A 15,000-nucleotide genomic window follows, 5' to 3' on the forward strand; every position below is an offset into this window, starting at 1 on the left:
TGTATGTATGTATGTATGTATGTATGTATGTATGTATGTATGTATGTATGTATGTATGTATGTATGTATGTATGTATGTATGTATGTATGTGTGATGCATCTATCTATTTATCTATCGTTCCATCCATCTATCTATCTATCTATCTATCTATCTATCTATCTATCTATCTATCTATCTTTCCATCTATCTATCTATCGATTCACTCATAATCAAACAAATCAATCAATAGTTTTTTATGTTTTAAGAAATCAAAATTAAGCTGAGTAATATTCATGATGGTCACATCTATGCCCAATCTTTCCCCATTTAGGCTGTGGCGGCTGGTACCTGGGTCGTTTTACAAAACTGTCACTTGGCAGCATCTTGGTTACCTGAACTGGAGAGGATTTGTGAAACAGTAAGCATCTTTAACCCTTTGAATGCGAAGATTAATCCCTTTCCATTAATCATATCTCCTAATACAGATCTTTTTTTTTTACCTCTGCATGCCATAGAAAATATTATAAATGAGTGTTTACGAGTCCAAGTGGTTCTAATCAATGCAGTCATATCTGGTATTTTGAATATCTCAGTGGCACGTTGCTTTTGTCTTGTTGCAACAGTCAAACAGTGTTAAGCTTGGTCAGTGGCCAGATTGGTGAAAGTGATAAGGGAAAATTCTGGCCCGACGTTGTGAATTCGGTTAAGGCAATTACTGCAAATTGCTCCCCACTGGATTCAGGTGTGAATGGGTACCTTGCTATAAGCAGTAGCGGATTTTGTAGGGGTGTTAGTACAAAAAAGGGCGCCTAACAGGGGACGGGTACAGTATGAAGTGGAAATATGGTTTTATGAGGTCCCGCGGAGGAATATATGAAAAATTGAGATGCGCAATGAGCTTGGTAAATCTGTGGGAATGCGCTAGATAAATGTTCATGTTCATTTCATTTATTTTATAATCCTGTGAACTGCATCGTTTCTCTAAAGATGAAAAGTACGAGACCAAATTAACATTAATTAGAGGTTTTCAGCAGTTTTATGAATAATACGATATAACATTGAGCGAAATGCAAAACTGAAGTTTCTTTAACTTCAGGTTGTAAAAATATTATCATCAGTTGTCTATAATAAGAAAAGTGAACTATGACCAAAATGTCATTAACAACCTACTCGTTCACAATTGAGTGAAGTTTTGCAATCTGTGTAACTTGTATCTCCAAAGACTTTCGTGCGGCTATGTGGTCTTGTGGTATGACACTAGCTTTTTGGATCGGAAGGGCATGGGTTCGAGCCTCGCTAGGTGCAGAGTTGAGTCCTTGGAAAAGGTTCTTTACTCATATTCTCTTACCGTACTCAGGGGTAAAATGAGTACCTGGCCGATAACAGCGTTATCTCTGTCTGAAAAAAATTGTAATATATCGCCTAACACGCGTTACGTCTCATCCTACATGCTTAGTGTTGCTGTTGGCCAGGGACCCCTTGTAAACAACAAGAGATGAAGTGAGTAGGAAAGTGCCAGAAGACAATAGAGAATAAAAAATTTTCGCGGCGGTGATGGGGGTTTGAATCCGCGACCTTACTGGTACGACAACTCCGCCTGGCCGGTGAGAGCGTGACCCTAACGTATGAGCTATCCACGATTCCCTATCACCGCCGCGAAAATTTTTTATTCTCTATTGTCTTCTGGCACTTTCTTACTCATTTCATCTCTTGTTGTTACCAACATAAGTGCCTGCTCCACACACTTTTCTGAATTAAAAATTGACCCCCTTGTAAAGCGCTTTGAGATAGTGGATATTGCGCTATATAAAACGCTCAATTTTTTCAAAAAGACTCCTTAAGTCAGAAGATCGTGAATCAACGGAAGTCGTATTAAAAACCATATTTTTACTCTTTAACAATGTCTTTTTCGTTAATATTCCTTTTGTTCTTTTTATTTTTATTTTCACAGGTCATCACTGACCCAACTACAACCAAGGACACCTTCCGTCTTTGGCTGACCAGTTATCCGTCACCTGTCTTCCCAGTGTCCGTCCTACAGAATGGTGTCAAAATGACCAATGAACCTCCAAAGGGACTACGGGCCAATCTCCTTCGATCCTACTTGAACGATCCGATCTCCAATCCTGAATTTTTCCAAAGCTGTAACAAACCAAAGGTGAAAAAAATACACTATAAAAATTAAAAGCCACTTCAGTAAAAAATAGAAGAAAATAAATTTATACATCGTGGCTATGTGGTCTAGTGGAAAAGGCTCTTTACTCACTTTCTCTCACCGTACCTGGCCGTTAACAGCGTTGTCTTTGTCCGAAAATTGTAATATCGCCTAACAGGCGGCATGTCCCGTCTTACATGTTAAATGTTGCTGTTGACCAGGGACCCCTTGTAAAGCGCTTTGAGCACATATAGTGGATATTGCGCTATATAAATTTTAATTTTTTATTCATAATTCAATAATACGCTATGAAAAAAGGTCAGAATTACAGGAACGTTTTCTAGAATCATAATTACTCATAATGCTCTAATTATGGGGTTATAGTTTTAGGAAAAATTATCAAAATCATGGCAAACCAAAGCGTTTAAAACAAAAAGATTTTTAAAAAATAAAACACAGTTGAAAATAATAGGATTTTATCTCTAGATCTATTTTTTGGCACTCTTTTGATAACCAGGAAGTTAACAATTTCCATACATTCTAAAGTTAAACCAAAGTTATTTTTGTTTTGTTTTATACGACAAAAATAAATAAAAGAGAACAAAAGATCCATCAAGAATGTTAGCATATTATTATTCTTGATGTTTTGTACGCTTCCTTTATGTTGAACAACTGCTTTAAGCGACACAAAAAACGTGTACATAGTCACGTGCTCCTTTCGCGCAATGAAGCAAGGGAAGCAACTCTGTAATAATTAACAGTGCGGCTTTGTGGTCTTGTGGTATGACACTCGCTTTCGGATCGGAAGGTCCAGGGTTCGAGCCTTGCGCTCGGCGCATAGTTGCGACCTTGGAGAAGGCTCTTTACTCACATTCTCTCACCGTAATCAGGTGTAAAATGAGTACCTGGCCGTTAACAGCGTTGTCTGTGTCCGAAAAAAAAATTGTAATATCGCCTAACAGGCGTCATGTCCCGTCCTACATGTTAAATGTTGCTGTTGACCAGGGACTGCTTGTAAAGCGCTTTGAGCACATTTAGTGTATATTGCGCTATATAAAGCTCAATTAAAAAAAATTTACATGCTTGATAATCCAAATTGTTATGAGCTCATAAAACACTCTCAAACCAACGCAAATCATTGTTCATTACAGCAATTGTTAAATCAAGCCCATAATTGCGTTTGGTTATCAGACCTGCTAATATAGTATATGCACGTCGGGCGGGCGCAATACAACCCGCTTATAATAATTATTATCATCTCCTTTCGCGCAATTAAACAAGGGAAGCAACTCAGTAATAATTAACAATTATAATACTCATGTATGAGTCGCTTCCCTTGATTGTTATATTTTCTCTTGGTCCCTTGAAACTAAAATATGGGCACATACACATTATATTAAGTTAAATAGTTTGGCTTCTAATTTTTGTTAAACAGAATTTACTATAGGAAGACGTTCTCAAATGGAATGCTATAAAAATTCAACGCCTCGTTACAAAAAATATCCATTCACAACCAAAATATGTTTCATAGGCTATTTGCAACATTAAAAATTTACTAGAAAACGGTTGGGACTGCCTGAAGGCGATGATCGTGAAAATACTAACGAAAGGGTGAAAATGGAGAGGCTTCGAATGTCATTGTTTGTTTTGTTCCCATACGAAGCCTCTCCATTTTCACTCTTTCGAAAGTAGAAATTGACTGCAAGTTTCAGTTATTCGATGACTTTCCTTTTCCAGGTATTTGAAAAGTTACTCTTTGGGTTGTGTTTCTTCCACGCCTTGGTTCAAGAGAGACGAAAGTTTGGTCCTTTGGGGTGGAATATTCCTTACGAGTTCAACGAGTCAGATCTCAGAGTATCAGTTCAACAGCTTCAGGTATCTATGACTATGTGTATTTGTGACACAAGTATCAATCTGGTATTATATAATAATTTAATGGAGATAAAGATAAAGGGAGTAAATCTGACTCATGAATGAACAAAACAAAACATACGACGTTTCAGCCCTTGGCCGAATATAAATATATATGTATTCTGTGTTTACTGAAAAAGGCCAAGGAACGAAACGTCGTTTGTTTTGTGTTGTTCATTCATGAGTCAGATTTACTCCCTTTATCTTTATCTCTATTTTATTGACTTATTTAGGGACCCCTATTTATTAGTTTTATCATAATGGAATTTGTTATATGGATTAATACATTGGAAACGTTTAAAATAACAAAAGGAGCATTAATTAAGGCTTTTGTGATACATCTTATATTACTTTATGTTTGAAGTGAGTGCTCTACCAACTGAGCTACCAGGACTGCCATATTTATGATGTGGTTTTGTATTTTTTATGTGATAGTGGGAATAATAATATCTGTTAAAGGAAATGGTTGCCTCTGTATCTCCCATTGGCTGTTCATATCACGTGACACGATTTTGAAACAAAAGATGTGCTTTTCTCCAATTCAAAATAGTTTTGTTAATAATCAGGCATGCCCACTACTACGACTATTTCGTAGAACTACGGATTTTTGCCGTCGTAGGAGAGTTAAAAGCAATATTTTAACACATTAATGACAACTTGCTAATTTTTACTCGTAGTTCTAGTGTCTGAAAACTATGATTATTAACCCCCAATTTGCTCACTTGGACACCATGGGTGATTCCTGTTGACATCAGACATCTTGTTTGATGAATTATCTATAATCCTTCGTGGAATTCCTAGGCGACAATAGTTTATGATGTCGTGGCGTGAGGTCATAATTTTTTTAATTCATGTTTTATAATGACTGCTTCATATATCTCTATGTAAACTTTATAATCCTTTTTCTCCAGATGTTCATAAATAAATATGAGAAAACCCCGTTGGAAGCTCTGACGTATCTAACAGGAGAATGTAACTACGGAGGAAGAGTGACGGATGACCTGGATAGGAGGTTGATTCTCTCCCTTCTCAACATTTTCTACAACGAAAAGATCATCAACGACGATGACTATCGATTTTCGGACAACTCCATATACTACGCGCCTCCCAAAGGGAAATATGACGACTACATCGAATATATTCGAAGCTTGCCCCTCATTCCACACCCAGAGGTGAGGACAGAATTTGAGATCTCATTTATATTATGATAGTGTGAAATTAGTTTGAGTATAAGAGATGTACGATTTATTCACAATAACCCTAAGTGGTGGTTATTGTTCTCTAGCTCGTTTTCGCAGTCTCTCTCTCTTCCCCCCCCCTCTCTCTCTCTCTCTCTCGCTCTCTCTCTCTCTCTACCTCTCTTTCTAGCTGTCTCCTCTCTATATAACCCGCCCCTCTCTCTCTCTCTTTCTCTCACACAGATACGGGTACACAAACTCTCTCTCTCTCTCTCTCTCTCTCTCTCTCTCTATATATATATATATATATATATATATATATATATATCTAACACACACACACACACATATATATATATATATACGCTCTCTCTCTCTCTCTCTCTCTCTCTCATCCTCTCTTTTTTCGCCTCTCACACATTTTCTTTCTGTCAGTTCGGCAAGACATGTTTAAGAAAGAAATAATATAAAAAAGTTAAACAAATTCCTTGTCATTTACGAGACTCGTGGAGCCGGATTATATCCTGATGTATGCTGTGTTAAAGGGATTGCAACAAGAGATGAAGTGAGTAGGAAAGTGCCAGAAGACAATAGAGAATAAAAATTATGCGGCGGTGGTGGGGGTTTGAACCCGCTACCTTACTGGTACGACAACTCCGCCTGACCGGGAAGAGCGTGACTCTATCGTATGAGCTATCCACGATCCCCAAAAAAGATTGCTCTAACCCTAGAGCTCTCTCTGTTCCCGACTACTTGAGATCGCGTATCCAACACACACAACTCCGCGAGTTAGTTGGTCAACAATTAAGCTTAATAGCCAATATTTTCAACACAAACATATAACATAGAAACGATTGAGACATTGAGTATGCTCCGGTATTTGGGGTGAATTTTTAATTCAGAAAAAGTGAGCGGAGCAGGGGATTGCAACATTGTTGTCATCCTATTACGAATAGGAGGTTGACTTTTGAGATGGTCTTCAAGAAATATTTATTCTCTGAGATGTTGGATAGAAACATTTCTGGGTCCATACCAGAAAAGAAGAGACGCTTGGATGCCAACAAGTCTCAGACCCGTCAAAAAACCGCCATGGAGATAAAGATAAAAGGAGTAAATCTGACTCATGAATGAACAACACAAAACAAACGACGTTCCGGCCTTTGGCCTTTTTCAAGCTTGTTCAACGTCGTTTGTTTTGTGTTGTTCATTCATGAGCCAGATTTACTCCCTTTATCTTTATCTCCATTTTATTGACTCATTTACGCACCTCTACTCTATTTATCAGTCTAACAACGGCCACATTGCATCATGGGATCTGGTGGTCTTGTCTACTTGTACTCGATGTGTAAGCCTTCCTGAGGCGTAGAGACTCCGGTTGACTTCATTGCGACGCAACTATACTAAGGTTTTTAAATGATACATACGTGCAGATTGGCTTTCTCCGAATGGGTATATTATCATATTATTGTTTGTAGAATAGTGTAAACCATCAGAAGCTACTGCCATCTTTAAGATAGGACTCGTGTTTAGTGCAAAGCTATATCTATCAGATGTATCTCAAACAAAGCCTCTCTATCACTTCTTATGGAAGGAAAGGACAAAAAAATCCGTAATTCCCACAACCCGAACTCCTACACGACGAGGTTGGAAACCAGGTGTGTGACTCGAGTGTTCTAAAAATGGAGTCATGCCCCCCCCCCCCACCCCACCTTCTACCACAAACCCATTTCAAATTGGATTCAATAGTCTGATGTCACGTCGCCCAGCAACGGTGGCCATCGTGGTTCTAAACAAAGAAAATCTGTACCTTTTTTTCTTCATGCTGGCTGGAATTTTCTTATGTCTTGTGATCAGAATGTGTAAAAGTCAAAACATGATCAGATTTATAATGTTGTTTTTTTTCCTCTGGATACGCTTTTATACTCGTCGGAGAAATATTTCATACGGGCGTCCGCCATTGTTCCGATAGTTTAGAGCCAGTTACTACGTTACCATGCGTCATTACGGGAAGTGACGTCATGACTGTTGAAGCGTATTCATTTTAAATGTTGTGCCCACTTCTTCCATCAATAGGTTTTTGGTCTTCACGAGAACGCTGACATCTCCAAAGACCAACAAGAAACCCAACAGCTGTTTGATGGCATCCTGCTGACATTGCCCAGACAGGTGGGTTATCTTATTATTCCTTTTCTCTATCGTTATTTACTCTTTCATTTCTCTATCCGTATAATCATTCTATCCGATTTCATTCTAATAAATAAATGTAATCGAATCCCTATTCATTTCGATATGCATTAATTCACAGATACCCCTTAAAAGCAAGGAATAAATTACAAATTGCTTACAACAATATATTAAAGTGAAACAAAGCAGGAAAAAAAACACGTTTTTGTCTACAGTTGTCGTCAAATGACGATAGAGATTATAGACTTGTACCAAAGTGTAGCCTACATTTTGTTTTTACAAGTCTGGCATCTGAATGCAACTATGGGCTTGTCTGCTCGATGTGTACTTATTTGCAGGTCTGATAACCCAAATTGTTTTGGGCCCATTGTTGCAATGGATATACTCTGCCCTCAAATCAACGCAAAATATTCTCGATCACAACAATGTTAAAAAGTGCCCATAATTGTATGCAGTTATCAGACCTGCAAATATGTTCACGTTGGCTTGTCTTAACATTTGTTCTAATGGAGCATATTTTGCCTAGGTTTGAGAGTATTTCCATTAAAAAATTGAGCTTTATATAGCGCAATATCCACTAAATGTGCTCAAAGCACTTTACAAGGGGTCCCTGGTCAACAGCAACATTTAACATGTAGGACGGGACCTGTTAGGCGATATTACCATTTTTCGGACAAAGACAACGCTGTTAACGGCCATGTACTCATTTTACACCTGAGTACGGTGAGAGAATGTGAGTAAAGAGCCTTTTCCTAAGACTCAACTATGCCCCGAGCGCGAGACTCGAACCCAGGAACTTCCGACCCGAAAGCGAGTGTCATACCACTAGACCACATAGCCGCACGATCACCATTAACACAATAGAATCACAACAAATAGTGTTATCGGACTTGTAAATAAGTACATACCATTAAAATTATATTCAAACTTTATAAGTTGAAAGAAAATATGTATATAACGAAATAAAGAGAACAAAAGGAGGGGAAAGAGGATATAGAGGAAGATGGATAACAAATGTGACCCAAACACTCAAAACGGTATTATGTCGGAATGGATCAGATGCTAAAAAGTCAAATTATAGTTAAACTGGTCAAAAATATGACACTTTGGTATTCCTTCTCCTCTTTAAAACATATAAACTCAACTTAAGTCTGATATTTCTGGCTACAAATTCCATTTTCAGCATCTTAATCATCCCGACTTAATACCGTTTTGTGACGAGGAGTCAGACATGATGTCATTGTATACTAAGTAGTTATCGCTATCCGAAAAAAAATAACAATAGTCACATGGAGTGAAATGGAATAGAAGTTTCAATTTAAACAGAAAGACAGATATTGCGGACGCTTTGCCCCCCCCCCCCCCCTCTCCCTTGTCAACAAAACCTGATGACTGAAACTCTAAAGTCGAATGAGAGAAGAGAGAATGGGGGTTGTTAAGGTGGATTACAAAAACATTAATGCTTCACCTTAACAACGCCATTCTCTCATCTCCTACCCGTCTTTCATGTTTCATTCATCATGTTTTGTTGACAAAGGGGAAATCCGAAACGTCGAAATTGTCTGTCTCCGTTTATCAAATTGAAGTTTCCATTTCAGTTTTCAATGGCAGGTCAATTGCAAAACAAAGTCCCCGATCGAGAGGATCGGTCACATTTTCCAAACTGTACCCATTATAAACTTTTTTAAACAGGTTTTACGTAAATTTTATGATAAAATGACCAATTCAGTTGTATTTTTATTAATAATGCATTATTTATTGTCTTTATTCACAGCAATCTTTTAGAGTAATAATATATTTACTATTTTACAACTTGTTTTATTTTCTCCAAGCGAAATAACATAGTATTGTAGAATTTTATTTTAGACCAAATGGCAAATTAACCTTTCGTTTTAATGAAATTATACAATTTATTATTGCCATTACCATACTTACGTAACTCAAAGATCGGTGAAATAAAGGTAACGGTATAATAGATTACTGCATGTGCCTTTATGATGTTTTAAAAATCAACGTCATCATTTTTATAAGTGATTTTTAAAATTCTCAGTGTCGATAGCTTGTGTATTGATGTGTTACGTTGCCCATAACAGCTTGGATTATTTGTTTAGTTTTCTTGAGCCCAGCTTTTGCTAAATATTATGTATTAGTGCCATAGACTGCAGGATGTGTTCATAATGTGTTCTCTGTCTGTCACAAAATGATTTGATAGAAGTTTAGTTGTGGAGGCAGAAAGTGATGGGAGAAGAAGAAGAAGAAGAAGAAGAAGAAGAAGAAGAAGAGAGAGAGAGAGAGAGAGAGAGAGAGAGAGAGAGAGAGAGAGAGAGAGAGAGAGAGAGAGAGAGCGAGCTTTATATCGATCAAAGCGTGATAAGAGCGAAATTTGGGTCCAGAGTTCATAAGGTTGTTGTTGCTTTCCATATAAACAAAACAAATGTAGTAGCCCCACAATGTTTTATTGTTTACACAACGTGCAGTTTCCTCGATGGTGAATGTTGCAGGAAACACATTTGCTTGGGTTCTACATACATAACTTACCCATAACATCAAAATGTGATGCAACGTCTTCAAACCAAGAATCAAAGAAATTAACAATCAATCAAATAAACAAACAACAACAGCACCAACAACAACAACAACAACAAACCATAAACTAATGGACGATGACAAAAAAATAATTTTCATATAAATAGCTTGTTATAATGATGTTTTAGATAGAGCATGAAACGTATCGGGCTCAAATACCATCTTCAGCCAAAAAAACAAAAAGCTAAAACGATCAAGAATTATAAAGGCTGAGACAATCATTCCAGTCTAACTCGACTTTACGCAAAGTAAAGCCGTTTTTAAATGTTTACGTTGTTGGCTAAAGAGGGGTTTTGAGTCCGAAACATTATTTGTCAATTATTGCCACCCTAAAGAATTAATTTGTTTTGTCATTGTATGGCAGTAAGAGGGTATTTTCTATAACACCCGTTCTTTTAAAACGCTTTTCGTCATTGCAAGAGTAATAGATTTCATTTATATTTTATCTGTCTCACGTTGTCATGTTCGTTAACAATTAGAAACGCTTGTTTCACTCGCTGATCATGAATAATAATAATATTGTTAGAAGCAGAGGGTCCGGGTGACGTTTTAAAAGTTTATGTTAATTCTTCTGTATTGTGTCACATATTAAATGATCACAAATTTTTACTTTAACAAGTTAATTGTAGGACTATGGAAAAAAACATGTATTTTAAAACTTGACAAAAAAAACTTGTCCTTCAAATATTGATCGATTTAAATGCGCCTCTTCTTGGTAAATGCTCTCAAACCAGGGCTTTCTGAAGTCCCAGGTTTAAAAGTTTTTGCCAAGATGAAGCTCATTTAAATAGATCGATATTTAAATGACGAATGTGATGGCCAAATTTTTAAGTACACAATCAGTTAACTGGTTAATTAGGCGGTCTTTCATATAAATATGGCTGATGGAGCTGGAGTCTATCCACTACATTATAGCGTTAGACAAGTAAATGGAATTACTTGCTACCTTTAGTATAAGACGCTTATCTACCGCAAATTTATTTTAATCAGATCTAACAGACCAATTTACCCAGTTACTGCTTAATGAACAGAGGGGTAAAAAAATGAAACAAATTTCGAATTGACTCAAATTAGAAACGACCCCTTTGTCTATGCGGCTAGTTTTTCAAAAAAGATTATTGAGCTATAGGTGACCATCAACATTGTAAAATGATGTGCCAAAAAAAACAGTGATGTTAGTATAAAACAAAAATAGATAAATAAATAATATACCCTTTATTCATCCCATAGAGGAAATTTTTCTTTAGGGTCTATTCCAAGGGAAAACTGGAATAATCCAGACGTCAAAGTGAGCTAGGGCGAGATGGCTTTCTCAGGCCACACAGCTCAGCAGCGGGAGATCGAACTGGGTACCTTTCGGGTACAAAGCAAAGACCGTACCGCTGAGCCACGCTGAGCCACCCTGCCCCTATGATTAGTTTACAAATTCAAGCAACTTCGTACAGCAGCTTTTGTACACAGGCCTATGTTCCCATTACCTCACAACTTTCATCTTCATTTTTTAAATTAAAATGTACATAAAGTTAAGATCCCAAAAAATGCAAAAATAATGTTTACTTACTTATTTACTTACTTAGGCCCTCCACTCCAGCTGGAGTATAAGGCCATCGACGATTCCCCTCTATCTTGTCCGGCTTTGTGCCATCTTCTCGGCTTCTCTCCATGTTAACTCACTCACCCCTAACACCGACTATATCCGTAGTATACCCGGGGTTATTTTTACCACATGCCTATTTATTACATTTTTCTGAGACAAATTATAGGCGTAGTATCAAAGCTAATGATCTTAATGTTTACATGTTCATGGTAGTTGAATAAAACGATCTATGTACAGGCTCATTTTTAATACATTTTGAAAAGTAGCAAAATTTCTAGGATTGAGTGAGTTAAGCCTTCAGTTTTTAGCTTCTCCACCAATGCCCTCCCTCCTCCAGCTGTTCCTAGGACGCCCACTTTTCCTCGTAACAATAATGTTGCTTACGTCAATTTTGCGCCATTAATTTTGAAACTCTATATGTTGTTCAATGTTTTAATACAGCATAATAATTAATATAATAAGTATACGACTCTCTGCTTATGGGTTACTAGATAGATGCGATCGATTTTATTTTCAGGAAAATTGGCTTCTATGATTACTTTTTTTCTTCCTTTTATGCATACATTTTGTACAATTATTCCATTACTATATTCCAATTGATGACATATTATATATAATATTCACCACTGTGAAATAGATTAACTTTGTCTTTGTGCATTTGGAACATTTTGACTATTATCTGCTTTGTGGGAGTTATTATCTTTCTTACAAGACTTGATTTCTCATCCAAGGATGAAACTGACACAAAACTTGATTTATTCTGATTGATCCAAATCATAAAACAGTAGTAAAGATAGCACCACCTAGTGCAAATTGAAAACGATTTGTTTTGATATAATCATAACTAACTATACTCATTTATCAGATGCCTTGATTGGAGTTTAAAAAGCTATGACTTCTAGATCATTACTTGATTAAATTCATGCACTCCAGAATTTATATCAGGTCAACCTGCCAGTTTAAGACAAATGAAACGTTTTTCTTCTGTTCTAAATGGTTTTGTTAATATATCATCTTTTAGAATTATACAATGAAAATAATCTAAAGCAGGCAATCTTTGAGGAATTTGACCTTATTCATACGATATTGTACGATTTGCAACAATACTTAAAACCAATATGTTATAAAATGTTCTAATATCTAACAGTGATAATGTACTAGTAACACATATTAGTTTCCAATTCGAAGTATGCGATTTTCCGCTGTTTGTAAGAGTATATTATTAGCTTTTCTTCGATTTTAAACTTCTGGACACGCTTCCATCATAAATTTATAAAAATCAAATTTGGCAGAAAGTCTAAATAAACCTGGTACAACTTTAAAGAAAATGAAGTAGAAAATTAGTTTTCGTCCCTATGTATTAAATAAACATCGTTTTGATTTGATTGTTGCCATAGATAGACCAAAACGACTTCAATCTTGATCCAAACTACTAATCGAATCTTAAGAATTTTTTCTGAGGCAGGAGTTGATTAGAATTGTAGCTTATAGGGAATGAGATTAGCGGAAGAGTAGCGTCCCTTGATTGGACATCACCTTACAGAGAGAACGTCAATTTGGTTTTGAGGTGTCTCAAGCCGCTTTCATCGGAAGCGAGGACGAGAGACGCATGCGCACAACCAACATGACGTTCTTTCTCTAATAACTTTTCCGCCTGTGACGTCACAGACTATGGGTGACGTCCAATCAAGGGACGCTACTCTTCCGCTAATCTCATTCCCTATACTTAATCCAAACTCACCGACACCTATTTTAATAAAAGACTATCTGTTTTACTGGTGAAAACACACGTGCATATTACATGTAGTATGGGATTTAACTTTGTCCTGACAGCTGCACTGGTAACCATTTTGATTCAATTTCAATTATTTCTGCAATATCGCCTTAAGCACTCATTAATCATTCTCAACTGACAAAATTGAAAGGGACACTTCGAAACAGAAATAAAGGTCTTTAGGAAATATAATAGATTCAAAGATTTACGAACGAGAACAATATTATCCCATTTTGGCACACACAAAAAAAAAACAAACAAAAAAACAAACAAAAACAAAACAAACCCAAAGTTCTTTTTCTTCAAAAATTACTACATTAAGATGATGTTGAATTAATCAGACTTAAACATAGGGGACTTCATTGAATGAATCATCTTCATTTATAGTTACACATCTTGTATGAGGTAAAATCTTCTGGTCAAAACGAGAAGAAAAAATGTAAAGGCAAGGAAGGATTGGTTGCAATGCTGTAACTTGTCATGCTATTTATTCATGCTGGCAAGAGACTTTAAAAAGAATTCCCTTTATTCATCGCATTTGGAAAATTTGTCTCTCGGGTCTATTCCATGGGAAGACTGGAATAACCCAGGCGTCAGCCGCAGTGCAGCGCCGCAAACTGAGCTAGGGTGAGGTGACTTGCTCAAGGCCACGCAACGTAGCGGGTATTCGAACTCTGTACCTTTCGGGTACGAAGCAAAAAAACAAAAAACAAATGCTGAGTACACGCTGCCCCATATTCATTAAGATATGAGATCACGTAAGATACGATTAACTCGCTCCTTACCAGCAATTTTCAGGATTTTCCCCAAAACTTCACACCCAACTAATACAAAAATTGATTTTTTATCACTCAAACACAGTAGCAATAAGTTCTTGCGAGACTTAATTTCTTAAGCAAAACATGTTCTACAACACACTGTTCATTTTCTTTAAATTTTATAATGTAAAAAAGAAATTTGAATTTGGTTGTATCGTTACGAATGTGACGATTTTCCTATAGCTGATAGGAGACGGTGACTCCATCAACCCAAAATAAAAATAACATTGTGTTTTGATTGATATTTTCAAATGTTTATAACTGGTTGTTTATTTTATCTTCCACGACGATGCAACTCGACAGGACCCGGTATGAAAGTGTGATGTGTAAAATCAATGTGTTTGGTGAAAAATTGAATATGTTGTCTGTGTATTGATACCTCCTATCTATTGAAAAACTGCACATTCGTCTCACTCCTGGGGTTCACATTATCTAAAGAATTGATCACTTTAAACCGAATGCTTAAAATATGTTTCCACATTGTTATAATATCATAAAGAAATACGTAAATCTGTACTGTATATATTATTATTTGTATTATATTATAATAAATGTTGATATTATCTCTTCTCTCTCTCTCTCTCTCTCTCTCTCTCTCTCCATATATATATATAATATATATATATATATATATATATATATATATATATATATATATATATATATCGTTACTAACCAGGTACTCATTTTATACTTGAGTATGCTGAGAGAGGAATATGATAAACAGCCTTTTCTAAGGACAATTATCGTGCAGCTTTCTAACATGAACCGACAAGGGATACACAATACTCGCATAAATGCGGTGTACTTGAATAAT

At 36.3% G+C, this 15,000-nt stretch overlaps 1 protein-coding gene across 1 annotated transcript in view; it reads left to right on the forward strand.

The window, feature by feature from the left end:
- Positions 1 to 15,000, forward strand: part of LOC144974579 (dynein axonemal heavy chain 3-like) — a 216,277-nt gene that overhangs the window by 179,157 nt on the left and 22,120 nt on the right. Inside the window, 6 exon segments of the mRNA XM_078917583.1 lie at positions 312 to 398; positions 1,932 to 2,138; positions 3,873 to 4,010; positions 4,958 to 5,218; positions 7,298 to 7,390; positions 9,183 to 9,194. Coding sequence (XP_078773709.1) covers positions 312 to 398; positions 1,932 to 2,138; positions 3,873 to 4,010; positions 4,958 to 5,218; positions 7,298 to 7,390; positions 9,183 to 9,194 — 798 coding nt within the window.

The sequence above is a fragment of the Berghia stephanieae genome, chromosome 6, assembly GCF_034508935.2.
Source record: "Berghia stephanieae isolate SIO BIC M18660-M18661 chromosome 6, UCSD_Bste_1.3, whole genome shotgun sequence".
Lineage (NCBI taxonomy): Eukaryota > Metazoa > Mollusca > Gastropoda > Nudibranchia > Aeolidiidae > Berghia > Berghia stephanieae.